This window comes from Pteropus medius, unplaced genomic scaffold (assembly GCF_902729225.1).
Source record: "Pteropus medius unplaced genomic scaffold, Ma_sr-lr_union100, whole genome shotgun sequence".
NCBI classification, from domain to species: domain Eukaryota; kingdom Metazoa; phylum Chordata; class Mammalia; order Chiroptera; family Pteropodidae; genus Pteropus; species Pteropus medius.
Window position 1 is genome coordinate 7,860,431 of NW_024344253.1, and position 20,320 is coordinate 7,880,750.

General features: G+C 38.2%; 1 protein-coding gene across 2 annotated transcripts in view; it reads right to left on the reverse strand.

Annotated features, from left to right (window-relative positions):
- Positions 1–20,320, reverse strand: part of AIG1 (androgen induced 1) — a 203,621-nt gene that overhangs the window by 17,220 nt on the left and 166,081 nt on the right. Inside the window, exon 4 of one of the 2 annotated variants that reach the window (XM_039869737.1) lies at positions 15,993–16,108. The exons of the other annotated variant lie outside the window; for it this stretch is intronic. Within the exon in view, the coding sequence (XP_039725671.1) occupies positions 15,993–16,108 (116 nt within the window). The remainder of the gene's footprint in view (positions 1–15,992; positions 16,109–20,320) is intronic. 2 annotated transcript variants of the gene reach the window in all.

Below are 20,320 nucleotides of genomic sequence, written 5' to 3' on the forward strand. Positions count from 1 at the left end.
AACACGAAATATATGGGTTCAGAGCTCTAACAACACTCCCATTTTTTTTCTTTATTCACCAAATATATTTATATCACATTCTGGGGGCCTAAATCAGTTTTCAGTATTTATTTTTTTTCTTTATGCTTTTGGTGTTATATCTAAAAATTTTGCCAAACCTAAATTCCTTGTATTTTCCTCTGGAAGTTTGCAGTATTGAGTTTTACATTTAGGTTTATGATGCATTTTGAGTTAATTTTTGTGAAAGGCGTAAGGTTTGTGTCTAGATTCAGTATTTTTTCTTTTTCATATGGACTTCCAATTGTTCCAGCACCATTTGTTGAAGATATCCTTTCTTCACTGAATTGTCTTCGCTCCTTTGTTTAATATCAGTTGACTACATTTAGGTGAATCTATTTCTGGGCTCTGTATTATGTTCCATTGGTCTTTGTGTTTATTCTTTTGCCAAGACCACAGTGTTTTGATTACTGGAGCTTTAGACTAAGTCTTGAAGTCAGGTAGTCTCAGTTCTGCAATTTTTTCTTCTCCAATACTGTGTTGGCTATTCTGGGTCTTTTGCCTTTCAACATACTCTTTAGAATCAGTTTGTCAATCTCCAACAAGTAACTTGCTGGGATTTTGATTAGGCTTGTGTTGAATATATAGATCAAGCTGGTAAGAATTTCCATCTTAACAATATTGGGTCTTCCAATCCATGAACATAGACTATCTCTCCACTTCTTTCAACGTTTTAATTTTTGTATATAGATCTTGTATATATTTTATAAGATTTATCTCTAAGTATTTTATTTTTTGGTGCTATTTTGAATGTTATTGTTTTCAATTACAAATAGCAACTGTTCATTTGTAGTATATAGCAAATCAATTGATTTTTTTGCATTCTATCCAGTGGCTAATTAGTTCCAGGAGTTTTGTTGTTGTTGTTGTTGTTGTTGTTGTTGTTGTTGTTAATTCTTTGGGCTTGTCCACATAGACATTCATGTCATCTGTGAAAAGACAGTTTTAATATTTCTTCTTAATCTGTACATCTTTTAGTCTCCTTTCTTGTCTGATTGCACTAGTTAGGACTTCCTGTACAATGCTGAATAGGAATGGTGAGAGGGGACATCCTCGCCTCATTCCTAATCTTAAGGAGAAAGCATCCAGTTTTCCTCCATTTTGTTCTGAAGTGTGCATTGTTTGAAATAAATCTAGCTATACCAGCTTTACGTTAATTAGTATTAGCATGTTATATCTTTCTCCATCCCTTTTCTCTTAGCCTATCGATGTCTTTAAATATAAAGTGGGCTTCTTGTAGGCAACACATATTTGGGTATTTTTTTAAAATCTACTGTGAATCTTTGCCTTTTAATTGCTGTATTTAGACTGTTCACATTTAAAGTGATTATTGATATAGCTGGATTAATAAATACCCTGTTTACATTTTCTCTTTATTGTACTTTTTCGTTTCTTCTTTCTCCTCTTTTATGTTTTCTCTGGTTTTAATGATTTTATATGCTTTTGTCTTCTCTTTTAAAATATCAATTATACTTCTTTTTGCATTTTTTCTAGTGTTTCCCTAGAGTTGCAATACAAATTTTGAACAAATTAAATCCACTTTGAAATATCAATTCGTAGGTAGTGCAGATATCTATTAACAGGGTATGCTCAATTCTTCCTTTCCATACTTTGTAACTTCATTTTCATTCATTTCACTTATCCACATACTATAATCACCCATTACATTGTTATTATTGTATCTTTGAATAACACTTCTCCAATAGATCAATTCAGAATAAGAAAAATAAAACTTTTATTTCACCTCTACTTATTCCTTTTTCTATGTTCTTCCTTTAAGTACATCAGATTTTCTCAGCTATATGATTTTCCTTATTCCTGAAGAATATCTTTTAACATTTCTTCTAGGGCAGGTCTGCAGGCAACGTGGGCCCTCAGTTTTTGTTTGTCTAAGAAAATCTTTATTTTGCCTTCACTTCTGGAGGATAACTTTGCAGTATATAGAGAGTTCTAGATGGATGTTTTTTTCTTTTAATACTTCCAGTATTTCACTTCACTTTTCTCTTGCTTGCAGTGGTTTCTGATGAAGAGGAAGCTATAAATCCTGTTCTCCTTCTTCTATAAGTAAATAGTGTTACCTCACCTCCATCTCCCACCCTAGCTTCTTTCATGATTTTGTCTTGGGTCTTCTGCAGCCTGAATATAACATTTGTAGATTTTTTGATACTTATTCTACTTGTTATTCTCTGAGCTTCCTGGATCTGGATCTGTGGTTCAGTGTCATCATTTTTGGAAAGTTCTTGGTCTTTATTATTTCAAGTATTCCTTCTGCTTTGTTCTCTCTTCTTCTGGTATCCCAACTTTGGGTATGTTATACCTTTTAAACTTGCTTCACAGTTCTTGGATATTCTGTTCCATCTTTTTCATTCTTTTTTCTCTTACATTTCAGTTTGAGAAGTTTCTATTGACTATTGTCAAGCTCATTGATTCTGTCTTTGGCTGTGTCCAGTCTACCAATGAGCCCAGCAAAGGCATTCTCCATTTTTGTTAGTGTTTTTGATTTGTTTGCTTTTACTATGAGAGCCCTTAAAATATTAATAATAATAGTTATTTTAAATTCCTTGTCTGATAATTCCAAAATCTGGGACATATCCGGTTCTGATGCTTGTGTTGTCTCTTTTGACTCTATTTTTTCTTTACTATTGTGTTTTGTAATTGTTTTTTGAAAGGTGACATCGTGTCTCTGGTACTAGAAATTGAGGTAAATAGAACTTTGTTACTCTGGCTAGAACTTTGGCTGTGTTGATGCTTGCTATAGCCATAGGTGTCAGAGGCTTCAATGTTCTTTAGTGTCCTTGTTTCTCTCTACCCTTTGTCTTTAAGTTTCCCTAAGAACTCCTTCTTAAATTGAGTCTGTGTCTTGTAGCTCTCTCAGTTGTAATCAACTATTATACCGGAGCCCTGCTGATGTGGTGGTTGGTAGCTGTGGGATGGAGATGTGTTCTATAATGATGTGGTTAAATCTTAGTCTTTTAGTGGGCCTGTGTCCCTGGACTGTGAGAAAGAAAAGCAGGATAGGGCTAGAGTTGGATAGCTGCCCTTCCCACAGGTCTATATCGTTCTGGTGAAGTCTTTTCCCCTTCTCATATGGGCTTTGTTGTTTAGAATGCTCTGGGTATATTTTGAAATGGTTACTTTTTCACTCCCCTTGCCAGAAACACAAGGGTTTTGCTTGGCATTACACCACTGGTCTCACTCATCTCTGAGTCTCCATCAGCCGGCACAACACGTAGTGAGTACTGTATAAAATTTTAATACAAATAGATCAGCAAATGAAGGTAAATCCATAAAGAAGATGGTTTAGAATTAAAAAATAGAAAAAATTTCCACCTCCACACTGGTAACTGCATTCAAAATGAAGAGCAATTTTACATTTATATCTATTAAACAAAGGCCAATATGTTGATTTTTGCTAATTTATAAAATGGGAAATCGGTGATGCTTTGCACACTCCAGAAACAACTGGCAGCCTTCTTCCTTCCAAAAGAGTGGTCTGGTTCACTGTTAGGTTTCTGGGAGCAGCAAGAGACTCTCAGGCTGGCTCTGCCTCGGGCCTGGCTCTGGAGGCTCTGCTCCCGCTCCTTCCCACTCATAGTTCTTACTTCTTGATCAGTAAGTTCCCATTGGTTTTTAGTCCTGCTGACAATGAATTTCTCCTTTGCCCTGATCTGATTCTTGTCTGTCCACTGGGAAAGCCCACATCCCCGCTATCATCCACATCATCCAAAAGGCAAATGGTTGCTTCCCAACAACTTCAAACCCTCAACCCTTGATTCAGTTTAAATTTCTTTCATCTCAATCCTGGATTCTTTTCATTTCTGCCTCACTGGCCAAATTAATATCTAATTCCTTATTAATTCTTGTTCTCCATCAAATTTTTCTTTGAAAAGTATTTTAAAATATGTGTAATATATGGCAGAAATTTTACATACTTCCATGCATGTTACACCTACTTAGACGACTTATAACAAAGACTAACACTATAAAGGGAAGCCATACAATGCTTTGTGAAAATTTTATAAATTAAAGTAGCCAAAACTGAAGCACTAAAATCTTACCAGTTATAAACATTCACAGATCTCCTAGTTGTGAGAAAGAGAAAAGTAAATTAAATTAAGATTTACAGTTTTTATTCTCTCCTAAGTGGCAGAAGCAATGCTTTGGCAGGACTGTATGGAAGAACAGATGCTAAGCCTTAGTAAATTCTTCTCTTTATTTAAATGACTGAGCACCAGTTGACTTTCCTGGTAATCTCTGTTAAAACAAGACAGACTACATAATAAAGCTCCCCTTAGCTGCTAAGGGTCTCAGATAATCGACTCACAACCAAGGGGAAGTGACACTTAGCAGAACGTATTTATTTTAAACAACAGAGACAATGAGCAAATCCAGGTGTTGAGTCAGTAGTAAAAATGAACACATACACGAACACATCAAAAATCCAAAGCTATTTTCATTCCTCAATGTTATCCTATATCTTGAAAAGCCGTTTTCTTTTCTTCCATAGTTTTACAGTGCAGTCTTACTAGTATATGATCATAAACCTGTCTTTCGTAGGAATCAGCACTGATGAAACAATTCTATTCGTCATGTAGCTCCATTTGTTCCTAGAGCAATACTATGAGAACACTGAAGGTCATTAATAGGACATAAATGTAGTAAGATCAAAGGGACACTAGTCTTGCTAGGTAGAAAATTGCTTGAGAGACAATCTGAGTAGACAGCATGCCCTCCCTTAGCGTTGCACCCAAAGACCAGCTTCCTGACTATGCTGGCACTACCAATATTCAACTTCTTTTCATTAAGCAGTGACACAATAAGTATTTGGATACTGTCTATGTTACAAATGGAATTAACAAAAGAAGGACTGCTACCATGGAAACCTACCTGATGGCCTTTGTGGTGAGCTCCTTGGTACTTGAATGCAAGCAAACCCCACACAACAAAGCGCATAAAGCTTCTATGCAAGAGCACTGATTAGTAACTTTAATGAATGCCTTGAACATTGCAATCTGAGGCAGCATTATTCTTGTCCAACCTCATTATTAGATAAGCACAGAAGAACCTGCATTAAGTTATATTTTGGATTGCAAAGCAAGAGTCAATTTAAGGCCATCTCCCACTATTTGTCTATTATAAAAACAAGTTCCATAGTTAGTTTAAAGATGCATACTCTTGGAAATAAACTATTAAAAGCAAACTAAAAAGCTGGATCGTTGCCTGCTGTATTTCAATAGATCAAACTCATTTAATTTTTATGTGTTAGATATTTCTTCCTCCACACAGTGCCTTCCTCAAAAGAAATTCATTCAAAGGCTTAGATCATAACAATGTTTTAAATGTAGCTGTATTTTAGATGGCTGGATATTTTAAAGAAGGATTTATTTAGTCAAGTTCAGGTGATATCCCTATTAACTCTATATGCTGTTAAAAATCCTGATTTTCCACAATTTAATATTTTTTTGGAGTGTACATACCCAAATTTTAACAGAGCTAAGAAAAAATGAGATAAAATCGATGATGATGGGAGGAACTTATCACTAGTGGTTCTCTTTCTTTTGAAAACATTTTCACTTTCTCCAATGTCAATTAAGAGACTATGTCTAATGCTAGATTATATTTAAAATCCTGGTTAGTATCCTATTCTTCTCTACCTATGTCTACTTGAGTGAATAGCTTCTTCCCATTTTGTTCTAGAAACCTTCATTCAAGAATGGAACACCAAATGTGGACAAAGAAAGAAAATTGGAGAACTGATAAGCTAATATTCTGAAAGATTTATTTTCAACTTTGATGGAAAACTTGTCCAGAAATACAAATAAATATGTTTTGACAAACATCGATCATTCCAATTCTCACTTATTTTGACAGCTGCGAAAATTCATCTCTGAGGAGTCACAACTGCTATTGTTTTAAAACGAAATCCACATTACCATCCTGCCCTCCTTAGCATCTTTGACCCTCATGGATTCATGGTTTTGAATATGTGCATCACTTATTCTTCCCTCCCTCCCTCCCTTCCTTCCAATTTGCTGAGTCCATTATATATTCGGTAGTGTCAGGCACAAGCTTACAGCCAAGTAGTTGTGCAGGGTGAGATTTCAAAACCCAGTGGTTTAAGGGCTATGACAAGGTGACTGGGGGATGCCATGAGAGTACTTGGAAGGTACACCCAATACGAACCCAGAGTGTCAGGGGTGGTTTCCTGGAGGAAGTAACATCTGATTAGAGACTCAAAAGATAGACTGTGAGTAGGGGTGAGACCTAGAAGAAAATGATCCCCAGACAGAGAATATTGCAAATGTCAGAGGTGAGAGAGATCAAAGTAGGTTCATGGAACACAAGAAGTTTAGTAGAACAGGTGTATGGAAGAGGCAGAGCTCACTTCACTGGGTTTTGTGGGCCATAAAATCATATGACTATGCAGCATTATTCTGTAGTCTCAAAATTGACCAGGCCCTCTCTGTGGTCTGAATTCCTTGTTTTCCTGTTTGCTCTTTCTCCCTTTAACTATGTGAATTCTTCATAACTTCACATGTCCGTCTTTAGTCAAAAAAGTGGAAACAATCCCCAAATGTCCATCAATTGGTAAATGGATAAATAAAATATGGTATATTCATACAATGGATTATTATTTGGCTACAAAAAAGAATGAAGTACTAATACATAATACAACATGGATGAACTTTGAAAACACTCTAAGTGAAGGAAGCCGGACACAAAAGGCCACATATTGTAGGATTCCATTTATATGAAATGCTCAGAATAGAAAATCACTGTGAGGGGCTGGAGGGGCTGGAGGGAAGAGAAAATGGGGGAGTAACTGTGTAAAGCATGTGGAGGTTCTTCTTGGGGCAAGAACAATGTTTTGGAATTAGATAGTAGTGATGGATGTACAACTTTGTGAATATTCTAAAAATCCCTGGATTGTATATTTTAAAATGGAGGATTCTATGCTATGCAAATTACATTTCTATTAAAAACCCAGCGATGTAGAGGTGTCGATAAAACAAATTTGGCAATATTTTATTGATAATTATTGAAGCTAGGTGATGGGTAATAGGAGTTTATTATATAATTCCTTCTTTAAAAAAAAACAAAACAAACAAAAAATTCATCCACCTTCCTTCTCGCATTTTGATCATTTCACATGATGAAGAAAATAGAAGCTCAGAGATCACCATTCATTCAGCTTGTGGTCACCAAATCTCAACATTTACTTATAGCCTTCATTCAATCATTCATTCATTTCTGTGTTTAACAAATTCTGTGAGCCAGACATTCCGTGAGGAGGTGGGGACAACAGCAACGAGCATAAGAGGCATCGATCTCACTCACAAGTCTTCACCATGTCTAATGAAAGCCAGACATTCAAGAGTGATTCCAAATAAGCAACTGGGAGGAAGAAGCACAGACCCACACGAGATTAGGGAATCCGTAAGTTTTCCTGGAAGACGTGATGTATAAGATAAAATCAAGGGCAGGTGGGAGTTTTGCAGGTAAAGGTGTTGGGCTGGGAATAGAGTGCCAGGTGAGGGACGAACACTGTGAATGTCTTGAGGTAAGGAGGAGAATGGTATGTCTGAAGGATGGAGAAGTCGAGTGTGACTGAAGAGTAGAGGGTGAGTGGACAAGGACAAAAGGTGAGGTGGCATAGGTAGGCATGGTAAGGTCATACAGGGCCTTTGAGGGCACTTAAGGATCCCAGCAATACAAAGCTCTCCAGATGCTGTCACTGCTTCACTCCCACTTCTTCTCTGTCTACATGCATGCGGCAAATGAAAGAATCAAGAAGTCACTGTTCTTTTCTTCAACGAGTGGCTCAGGCATGAACAATGGTGTCTCTGTTGGATACAATAAGAACTGTGCCTGGTTACCCCCAGTTTGTCATTGGCCAAGACACCGGATGTCACAGTAGGTATGGGGCAGACAGAGAACCATATGGATGATGAACCCAAATGAGAGAGGTGTACCTTCCATGCTACTGAACGTGGCTCTATTTCTTCTGGGTGAGATGGGGAATCAGACATAACATCTTTTGCAGTGATTCTTGTTGGTCCTGAGAAACACCGTTTTCTCCTTAGTGAAATTCCTGTAAAACTCAAGGCCACTTGTCATAGGTCCTACTTGACACCTTTAGTAGTCCAGTTACACCTGCTGCTGTTCTGGCTGTATGACTCTAGTCATATACTGCTGGGTGTAGAGATTTGGGCTATTGAGTCATCCACATAATGCCCATCTATGAGGGTGATACCTGCTTCATGTTATCCTATTTCTGGACACGGTTAGTTGAGACTTGGAAAAATATTGCTGAAGATCGTGAGAAAAAAAGACAGCTTCACTATCACAGCAGAGAAGGAAATTATACACGATGTCAAGCATAAGTGGTGCTGCCCTAACAGGATGTCAAACAGGAGCTACTGCTGCCAGCTGTGCTCCCTGGAGAAGAGAACTGAGGTCCTAATGTCAGTCGAGGATCTCTGGCAATCAGAGGGTCTCAGATCCTGAAGCTCCTTCTTGCCACCCTTCTTAGGCATGGAATCGTGGCATTCATGAGAACACTTCCAATTCAACCATAAGATGTGATGCATATATTGGAAAAGGGGACCTATATGCCAACACAACATGTGCTGTCTGGTCTGATGGTATTCTCATGTACTCTGGTGTTACTGACTTTAGAACAAACAGATGTAATAGCCTTGGAACCAACCACGATGAAAATTAAAATGATCACTCCTTCGAGTGCAAGTATAGTGTCTTGACCTTCCAGCAGATGTGGATGAGCAGCAGGGCTCCGGTGAATTGGGCCTGTCCATTGGCTACTGTGAATACTTTTAAATGGACTGCTGGCAGATGCACCGCACTTTCAGTACAAGTCAGTTCACAAGTACAAGTTTGCCCTAGCAGAGGTACACGTCTTATGTTAGACTCATCCACCTGGAAGATGCCTTTTTTAAAAAAGACAGATATCCTGATCTGATAGGCAGGCAGATAGCACTACTTCACATTGTTATCAAGTTAACTATTTATTTATAATACATTTTCTAAAATTCTGTACATACCTTTGATTTAAAGTTTAGTACATTTAGTTGGACATTATGTGTGACAAAGGTAGGCTAAGGGTACCGTATTTATGGAAAGGAGCTGGCCTCATGTGATGGTTCTTTGGCTGACTGACAATTTCTTTTAGGGCCCGATCACATCTGAACAGAGTTCGAATGACCATTCTTGGATTTCTCTAGAGGCTGATATGAATTTATGAATGGATTGTCACTTCCTTCTCGCATTCTTCCCACAGAGCTAGAAAACACAGTTAATCCAAGCCTTCAAACTCCATTTTCTTTCTTATCCAATGTTTTTCCAGCAGGATATCACAGGACCAAATAACTCACTATAGTCACGAAACGATTTGTATTTGTACTTGCAAATTTATGCATTGTCTTAATTTACGTAAGGTTTTTGTACGTAATTCTCAGCTTTTAAGGATGACTTACACATCCTGTTTTTCGACTGTCATGTGAGAATATCACAGCCCAAGGATATATCATGGTATTAGGAAAAATAAAAGTGCTACCCAAAAAAGGGGGGAAGGGGAACCAAACTGGGAACAAAACACTATCGAAGAGTTTTAAGTAGGAGAGTTGACATGACCAGGTTTGGATTTTAAAACAAACTCTCTGGCCAAGAAGTAGGATATGGGTGAGAGACAGTGTAAGAAAGTTGGCTCAGAGGATCTGAGCATTGGGAAATGAGTACATGAATGGTGCTCATCAAGGAGGCTGAGAAGGAGCAGCCAGAGAGAGCACGGCTTCATAAGAAACGGGTGAATCGACCAACCGACTGACCAAGCAACCAACCGCCCAAACAAACAAAAAACTGGTTCAAAGTAGGATCTGTAAAAGAAGTAGAATTTAGATCATAGTGACTGGAGGAGGGAAAATGTTGATGGCTCCAGGTGCACTGATTTTCCTTGACTGCCTACAATTCTCTCTGTCTTGCCTCTAGGCCATGTTTTTTCTCTGCCTGGGACATTCTTATCCAGCCTTCATATGGTTAATCTTACTCACCATCAAGGGCCAGCTTCCATGTCACTTCCTTTGGGAAGCCTTTCATGACCTTGTAAGTCTGGGTTATGGAATGCTCCCCTGAGCATCCTGAATCCCCTGTATTTTTATTATAAATAACCCCCTATCAACTGTATGGTAATTGCTTTTTTATTTTCCTTATCCTTCAACAAACTGTTAGCTCCTTGAAGGCAGAGATAAAGAAAGCTTTATACATTATTTACCCCTGTACCTAGCACAATGCTTGACACATGGTTGGGACTCAAAACGTACTTGTTTGAGAGTTAATAAACTTAATCTTGAGCCAACATGGACCCAGATCTTTCAGATTATGGGAGAATTAAAATGTTATGATAATAATAATCAAGCTAGTTCCTTCTCTTTGAAAAATCTTAGGTAAATGGATCTACTTCAATGTATAAAGTCAAAGTTTTGCATACATATTTTAAACCAAATTTCTCTTCCCATTTCCATTTTATCTCAAACAAAAGGTATTTTTGGCTGTAAATTTTTTTTTGACTCTTGGGGAATAAACTCAAGTCTGGTGTCGATATCTCCTTATCTGAATATTTACTTTATTTTCAGTTTTATTTTGTGCCTCCTGGGATCCTGGCCCTGCTTGGTGCTGGGGGAGACATAAATGTCTGGGAACCTTCCAGTTATTGTAGGATGTGGAAACCATCTGCCAAACGTGTGACTGGGCAGGGCTTGGGTCACCTTTAAGGTGTTCACATAATCCCTCCCAGGTAGCCACCAAAGATGGTCCGAGTCTTCAACATGCTCTCATACCACCAAAGACAACTAGAAGGCTATAATTTGGCTAATAAATGGATTCTTCTCTACTTGAAATGTTTTTATTGCCTGCCTTGGGTCATTTCCCATATAGGATCTCACTGTGGCAGGAACACATCTGTGAGGTTCCTTCTAAAAGTCTATCAGCTTCAGTGGGCAATTTAAGTAAGTCAGGCAGGTGGGAGAAGAGGCTATAAAGCTGAAATTCAATATTAGAGAAATGGATGGTAGAAGTATTATAAACACTTTATATGGTTACTATTGAGCTAAGGGTAATATATATATTTTTTAATTTCCCCTACATTATATGCTTGCATTTAAAACTCATATACTGCTACAAATTTTTTATTAAGCATTCTATTTTAAGAATAAGTTCTCTGACATTTTGATTGACGTGGTGTTTAAAGAAAATGTGTTTGTATTACCCCTTAGAAAACTGCAGACCAGAAAGTTCTCTTTATTTTCTTTCAATTCAGCTGTTCATCTTTCTCTTGCTCTAGATCATTACGGGAGGAAATCTGGTGGCAGACTTTGAAAAAAAAATTAACCAAATAACCATATAACTACAACTGTATTTTAAACTCCCTAGATAGAAATAAACAGGAAATTACAGTAGTGTACCACAGAGAGGCTACACCAAGACTTTGGAATCCATGAAGGCCTCCCTGAGAAAGAGATATTTAAACTGAGACTTGAAGGATAAGTAAGATTTGGAATCAATAATTGTGGGAGACAGGATTGGGGGAGAGGTGGGATTAAGTGGTGGTATGAGAACATGAAAGCTTTGATGCTGGAAGTAACATGTTGCTCTTGACAAGCAGAGAGAAGGTAACTGTGGCTGGAGCTTGTGAACAAAGGGAGGAGAAGATGAAGCTAGAGAGATCAGAGGGGTCAGGTAATGTAGGCCCCCATAAGCCATGGAATGGAAGATTGGACTCTAACCCTAGAAGCCATGAGAAATCATCCATACTCTCTGAGCAAGGGACTGGCATGATCATATGTGTTTTTTAAAGATCACCCAAGAATCCTGCAGATAGACAGGGTTCCTAGCTGTGGGGGAATGTTCTATGCAGTGGTTCAGGAGAGAGAACTGAAGCTGGCACCATGGTGCTGGCAGTGGAGAGGGAGCAAAGTGTAAGAATTCTAAAGTACTTTGGAGGTCTAGAAGCCAGAAATTGGTGAATGACTGTAGTAGGCCCAAGAGAAATGGGTTGAGGATGTCTCAGAGATTTCTGGCATGAACAACTAGGTGGGTGGCAATGCTAAGGGATACAGGTTTGAAGGCGTGATTGGGAAAGTAGGTTTGAAATTGGCATGAGTTTGGTTTGAAATTGTTGAGTGTGAGAGGCATGTGAATGGGTATCAGGAGAAAGATCTGAGCCGGGGATCTGGGATGGAGGTAGGTGCAAACAAAGAGTGAATGGATTTACTTAGAGAGAGTAGGTAGTAAAAGAAGAGGGCCTAGGTTAAGAGGGTAGATCTTAAGTATTCTTACCACCATAACATTTAAAAATTATTAAATAAAAAAAAAAGACAAGACCAAGGGCAGAGCTCCAAAACACTTCAACAGCGAGGTCTGAGTAGAATGGGGAGAGCCAGCAAATGAAGCTGAGAGGACTCATTCCCTTCTCCCACCTTATCTGGTGGTCCTTTTAAACTTAAAAAACAAACAGAAGTGATATTTTATATACTTGAGTGTTGTCTGGATTTTTAAAGTGAGGAGTGTACGAGTGAGTGAGAATTATTTAAAGAAAGAGAAAGGATTCTCAAACCCTTGATAAAAAAACATTATGTGCTCTATATCACAGCAAATATAGAAATAATAATAATAATAATAATAATAAATATAGAAACTTTTTACTGTGTGCCAGGCACTGTTCTCTGTGTCTGCTACAGTAACTGAGTCCTCACAACTGTCCCATGAGGTACATACTATCCTTGTTCCTATTTTCCATCTGAATAACTTAAAGTCCAGAAAGGTTAAGGGGAGGATTCGGAATGCAAACCCAGGAAGCGTCCTTAACTACTAGACATGGCTGCTTCTGATGTATTTCTTCAAAGCAAAAACAAAACTAAAAACTCCACAGAGTTACTCTTCACACAGTCAGAGGCAGTGGAGAGCATGGTTAATTGTACAGAGTCTGCATCCATACACCAGGGTTTGCACTATAGTTCTGCCAACAACAACACAACAAAACAGTGGCTTTTCCTTGGGCAAGTCATGTGGTCTCGCTAAGCTTTAATTTCCTTACCTGTAAAAAAGGCCAGATAATGCCCATCTCAAAGGGCTGCTTGGGAACTAAATAATATACTATTTTAAAAAGCAATGGCACAGCAACACTTAAAAGAACAGCACTCATTACAATTCCTGATAACTGCTATTGCATTCGACACCAAGGGGGCCTCTGTATTGTATCCTGTATAAGATACATGGATCATCTCATTTATTAGGGGAAATCCCACAAATAGGGTACAGAAATGTTGGGGGGAGTGATGATGGAAGGAAGTGTGCAGGAAAGGAGTTAAGGAGCCCATCGTAAATGGACAAGGAGATGCTTGTGTCTTGGACACCTGAGTGAGTGTTGAGAGAAGTGTGAGGAGGTAGAAGTGGCCATGAAAGGAGTTTCGGATGACTTCAAGATGCTGAGCATGGGCCAGCCTGGGATAGGGGCTGGAGATGGAGTCACTGAGAGTGGAAGCTCAATGGGGTCCAGGTAGCGAGGGCAAGTTTCAGGATCCCTTGCTTTCACAACGCCTCCTGTCCAAACCTAGGAAGAGAACCCATTCAGATAGGAAGGGAGACTTGCGAGAATGGAGAGCAAGCTAGAAACAGAGCGAAGCAGCCAGCCAGCCTGGCCAACAGCCTCGGAGGTATAGAGTCAGCTCAACCATACAGAGAATTGGAAGGGAGATCTCTTTATTTTATAACTAGCACGTAATACGAGGTATGCTTTCTTTCATTTTGGCATGAGGTTCTGGAATGTTCCGTCATGACCCTGGTATGCTATCAAAAGATTTCATATCCTGAATCTTTTGCTGTTGTGTCACTGGTACACTGGCCCTGAGATAATCTGAAAGGGAGCAAGAGCCAGAGTACCTTTTCGATAACAATGAAAATCCTTGGGTTTATATGATATGACATGATGTGAGGGACATTGTTTAGGTCTTGGCGTAGCTATGAATGCCTAAGGCAGAACACCAAAGGAAGAAATCTACTTTGAAAGCTTTCTTAGAACACATCTGAGAGATTTTGCTGGTTAATGCAAATACATGTCCAAACAAGTACTGGTTTGCTTAGGGAGGATGCAGAGCTGGCAAGCCTCACTTGGCATGAAAAGCGTGAGTAATACTTCATTTTAATGAGGGACTTGGGGGTCCATAATGAAGACTACATGGTATTTCCCACGTGTCTCTTTGGAATGTGGACTGATAGTACCCACAGTGGAAGAAAAGCCACGGGAAAGTACGTCATTCCTGAGAATTCTGGTGCTCTACGAGATTCAGATGATTTAGTGGCACATAAGTGAAGTCACAGAAATACCCAGAGTTCCCAGAGTAAAAACATTCCCGTCCTACAGGTAAGTAAATACAGGTGCAAAGTAAGGAGAATGTATTTTTTGGAGGGAGGGAAGAAGCACATTTGATGTTTAAATTAATGCTAGAGTCAGTCAGTTCCAGGTAGGTCGTGAACACTGTAGCATCCTTGGAATAACTGTGTAGCTTCCCCACATGACTCTTCTGAAAGGTAAGAGTCAAGTTCATATGAGTATCAAATTCATATGTATAAAGCACATACGTTCACTTTTAAGACATAATTTCACAGTCATGCTTCACCTATGAGCCCTGATCATTTGGAACTTTCCTATCAGATAAAGTTAATACTTAATGTTTTAGGTGGAAAGACAAAATCTAGAAAGTGACTAGGAAAACAAATATTCCCCCAGTGCTCACGAACGGTCTTTGCCTAGTCGATGAAGTGGCAGATGGAATAAACATTATATACGTTTGTTCTGGGGTCTGTAGTCTGGACGTCACCTTGGATCCAGTAATAAGGCATGATTTTTTAGAAGCAAACTCCGTTTGTTTAGATCTGGGGCATTATGAGATCATTCATGCAAAGTATGTAAAGTATTGGACTGATCTTTATATTTCTGGGCTGGCTGGAGGCTGGGTCTCCCCCCAGCACCCCAGGATTTTGGTGGGATTAAGCATAGTTCTGGGGATTTTGGAAGAATGTTATTCATCCCTTCAGGCTTAAAGGGGGAGGATGGTGACCTAGAACTCAGGACAAGAGAGTACTTAGAGGCAGAAATGCTGGCAGGAAGGACTTCTTCTGTGTATGCTAATATATCAAAGAAGATTTAGAATTATAAAGAGAAATAAGAAATTTTCTATCTTAAGATGAATAATTCTGAAACATTAAAACATGGTAAGAACTGAAATTAATATGAAATAAACTCATCAGGCAAAAATTGTTATCAGATAAATTTGGCATCTCCTACTTGGAATTAATTCGTGCCCAATAAACCAATTGGAGATTTCTTGTAATTTATTTACACCAATTTTTAAAAAACAAAACTATTAAACGCATGCTATATGTAAAAGCTAATTCTGGAATAGGTTTTTAATGGACTCAGGAAAACATACATCTTCACTTGTTTCCTATGAAGTTTAAAGTCACTTCTCTCAGAGGTCATTTTTTTCTGTCCTCATTTGCATTCGCTACACCTCCCCCCTCCCCAACAAAAGCAACAACAAAAAAATTCCAAGCAAAAAAGCTCTTAAGCAATAAAACTGGTGTCCAAGAAAAACATTTAGTTTGAAAAAGAGCTGAAAAATGTAGCCTTGGAAGAACCGCTGCTTACATGGGATTGTTCAACAAATTCCTGTTGTGTGAGGTTTGGCATATACTTTCTAAAAATATAAGCATCTGGGGAAATGAGACAAAGCCCAGGTCTTGGACCAAACGAGGCACGCAGTGTGAATCTGTTAGTGATTATATCCATAATGAAATATGTGCCCAAATTTAGCAGTGCAAAATCTAATACAATACAAAAGCCCAGCAGGCACTGTCCTTACCATAATATATAGCCAACAGAGAAGATGCATACGGCGGCGAGTCCACTGCTCCTGCTGGGATATGCATGGTGTGATGTCCTCATCTCGATTAATATAAACGGCAAAACCATTGTGTGCTGAAAAAGAACAGAGACCAGGTGACACAGTCTCATCATAGCCCCACAGTAGTTGTTCTGTCTCCAGCAGGAGAACGGAGAGTGTAAATTCCTAGCAAAAGCGAAACAGCAGAGAGCAGTGTGTATGGCTCACCTAAGAGGTAGAGTGGACACGAAGACATGAGCGCATCGATCGCTCTGCTGGGATTTTCTGCTGTATCTGAATTTCGAAATTTTATTTATGTCTGTTACGGGAAATTTCTATTATACAGAAAGATGTATAGGAAGAAAATTAGAACCTAAGAAATAAAAATAACCAGTTGATATGTGGGTTTATATCTTCATCCCTTGTTCAATTATTTATACATGGTTCAGATCATACTGTCTGTGCAAATTTGTTTTGGGTTGTAGCATGAAAATTTTGATATGCCATTTTAGAAATTCTTCCAGAATATCAACCCTTACCTTAGTTGCTTAAAATTCCATTTTACGGCCGTACCAAATTAATCAATTCTTGTTCTTGGACATTCAGCAGTAAAAGATTTTCAAATTTTCATTTATTAAAAATACCATAATAAATATATTTTTAAAGAAGTCTTTTCTGAATGTCAAATTACTTTCTTATAGTCAAAAGCTATGAAGATTTTAAGGCTGTTGATACATTATGCTAAATTCTGTTTGTACCAGGAGCAGGTTAGAAATAATACCAAACTCGCTTCCAGAAAAAATGTGCCTGTTTGTAGATGCATTTAGACATGATGTTTGAAGACAGATGCTAAAGAAGCTGGGTCGAATACTACTATTTGTTTTTCAGACCCACTGGCTACTCTAGGTACTCAGTTCAGTGGATCAGGCTGGGGATGAAATTTATCTCTTCTATACGGTAGGAAGAAAGGAAAATCAAGTACTTTTGGTATTGAAATTTGGTGGACAGATATAAGGGACAAAGAGCTTCTTAGGTCAAAATGGGTCAGCATACAGATTACCTTCCAAAACTGGAGAGTTTCCCAAGAGTAAGAAGAACTGAACCATTAGCAAGTTTGAATTCTATTTAGTACCTTCTTAATGGTTATGAAAGAATCTTTATTCTGCAATGCTGTATTGTTTGCATATTCAAGGAAAAGGCAGGAAATTGAATGTTATGATTTTCAAACTCTAATAAGTATTGTAGCAAAATAGAACCAGGTGGCAGGTAAGCCTTTGCAGGGAAAGACTTGGTGGGGATATAAAGGTGAACATCTTTGGAGCAACTTACTGTTTATATTCACAGAAAAAAATAGAATGACAGTATTTCGTAAGAAATATAAAGACGGTGGAAGGTTTTTGCCTTAAGCATTCTCCTCTAGATAACTTTTCTGACTGCCAATATATTAGTAACGAGAGTTTGGTATTCCTAGAATTTGGAATCAGATGGGTGGGTGATTCCACAATTGAGTAGCTTTATATTTCTTTATCCTTTGTTGTTCTGTCGTTTTAAAACAGTATAATTAACTCTGAAGGGAACTATGCAAAATGTATATGTGTGTTAATACAGAAACAGTATGTGTTTTAAAGATCTTGTTTTTTTCACTATAATCTAGTCACCTCAGATGACACTGGCCTGGATTTCACCAACAATAGTTTTACAATGGTGCATCCATGTAAAATCCAAATATACAGCTAGCAATAAAGCCACATCTTACAAATCTTACATAGAAGGAAAATCCATGCAAACCAAATGTTCACACTAAAGATAATGCTGATTCTGATGACCTGTATGGGTTACACAACATTGATGATATTATTTTTGAATTGTTATTATTAAAAAATGTCTAAACTCCTAGCATATAAAAACTGAAACTAACAAATGAACAAGGCAAACAAACAAAAACTCATAGAAATCGACAAGTTTTATGGTTATCAGAGGGAAAGGAGAAAGCAGGGAGGTAGATAAGGGTAAAGGGGATCAAATATACAGTGATGGAAGGAAATTTGACTTTGGATGGTGAACACACAATGCAATATACATATGATGTATTATTGAATTGTACACTTGAAACCTATATAATTTTATTAACAACGTCACCTCAATAAGTTTAATAAAAAAGAAACCCTGATTGGAATAAAAAAATAAAGAAATTATTTTATTTTTAAAATAAGAAATTCACCCTCAATGTTTAAAAAAAAGTCTAAACTCTACCTCTTCATCCATTGCTCTAAACTGATTAGAAAATCATCTATTTTTCTATAAAGTTATGTACGTTCAAATAATGAATTTGAATAATTTTAGTTAACCAGTTATCATTATTTCATCTAGCCTAGTTGCTGATTATCAGATGTCACACCTGGAAAGGTTTGAATGTACTTTGATGATGCCAGGCAGAAAGGTGAAGACCTGTCTAGATTACTTCATCACTGGCATCATCAGCACTAAACAGGAGCTAGTGCTGTTCCATCAGTTGTTCCATAATCGATGACAAAGGTCTGTTTTTGGCTAGCTGTGTCCGTGCCAGTTTGGCCAGGGGCAAACTTCAGATTTTTCTATATCAGGGTAACTTAACAGCTTATCATTCAGAATTTTCAGGCACTAAAGAACGTACATCTCCTTCTTTAAAAATTCATAATGCACATTATGTTTACTGATAAACAGTGTATATTAACAAAAGTAAAAACAGTGCAAAATATATATAGCACATATAAATATTGCCTTGCAGGTAGCTAAAGTTCTATGAATTAGACAAATGGTAAAAGTCTACAAACAGTCCTGCTGAATCTTTAAGTAACCTTTAGCAGCTCAGTTATAACTCAAAATCTGTAGCAGCAAGAGGGGTAATTGTTTGAGAACTACAGGTAAAAGAAATTCAGTTCTAATCCACTCCCAGGCAATATTTTCTTCAATAACTTAAGAACCAGGGAGGAAATACTCAATTCCATTCAAGACCATTAGCTGCCCAAGAACCGTAATCATATGTTTTGTTCACTGTGGTATTTGTAGCACTTAGAGGAGAGCTTGGCACATTGGAGGTGATCGATAAATATTTGTGGAGATAATTTAATCTTATTAAATAATTCTTATGGAATTATTAACTCCATTATTAACTGCAGGTGAGGTAACAAAGACTTGGAGAAAGAAATTATCTTGCCCAAGATCACAGAACTAGTAAGTCTGGAGGTGAGGTTCAAGACCAGTTCTGTCTGTCTCTAAATTCCATACTTATTTTTTCTACATTAGAATTGTATCTTTAAAAGATATGAGTTAAATAATCTTTGACTCCATAAACTTGTGAGAATGCATGATTCAGGATCCCTTGCATTGCCTCTCAACAGACCAGAACTATTTTTTGGTTGAGCCTCAAAATAAACAAAAAGGTCTTCATTGTAAAAAACATACTTGCTAAATGTGTATTTTCCTGTGGCACATAAGCATTCTGAATAATAATCAACAATGCAACAACTGTCATAACTTTTCAGTGGTGCAATGATAGTTAAAGATGGCTGGAGGCGGCTCTGGAGGCGGCTCTTTCAGCTTTGGTGCAACCTTCTTGGTCGTCCCACGCCTGGGTTCCTCTGGTACCAGCTGCCTCCGCCGTATCACCTAAGTTCCGCCCCATTGAGATCAAAGTCATATATTTAAAGTGCAAGAACAGGAATTTGGTGCCGTGTCTGCCCTGGCCCCCAAGATTAGACTGCTGGGTCTTTTTCCAAAAAAGTTTGGTGATGACGTCCAAAGGCAACAAGTGCCTGGAAGGGTCTGAGGAGTACATGAAACTGATCACTCAGAACAGAGAGGCCCAGGAGGAGTGGTGCCTTCTGCCCCTGCCCTACTGTCAAAGTCCTCCAGGAACCAGCCAGAGATAGAGAGAAAGAAAAGCTCATCAAGCACCGTGGTAACAGCGGCTTGATGAGATTGTCGACACTGCTTGATGGATGCAGCACCGATCTGTATAGCCAGAGAGCTCTCTGGAGACATGAAAGAGAACCTGGGACTGTCCAATCTGTGGGCTGCGATGTTGATGGCCACAACCCTCATGACATCATCAGTGATACCAACAGTGGGGAGGTGGAATGCCCAGCTGCTTGAGAACTACAGAGGAAAATATTTCAATCAAAGATCATTTGACAACTAAAAGAAAAAAAAAAAGCAAACCCAGGAATGATCTGTTGCTATTCCTCAAACCTTTTAAGTTAACAGTGCTCTCAGACAGCTGTAGGTATACTTTGGATAAACAAAGGAGATAAAGTCTGGTTGCCAGA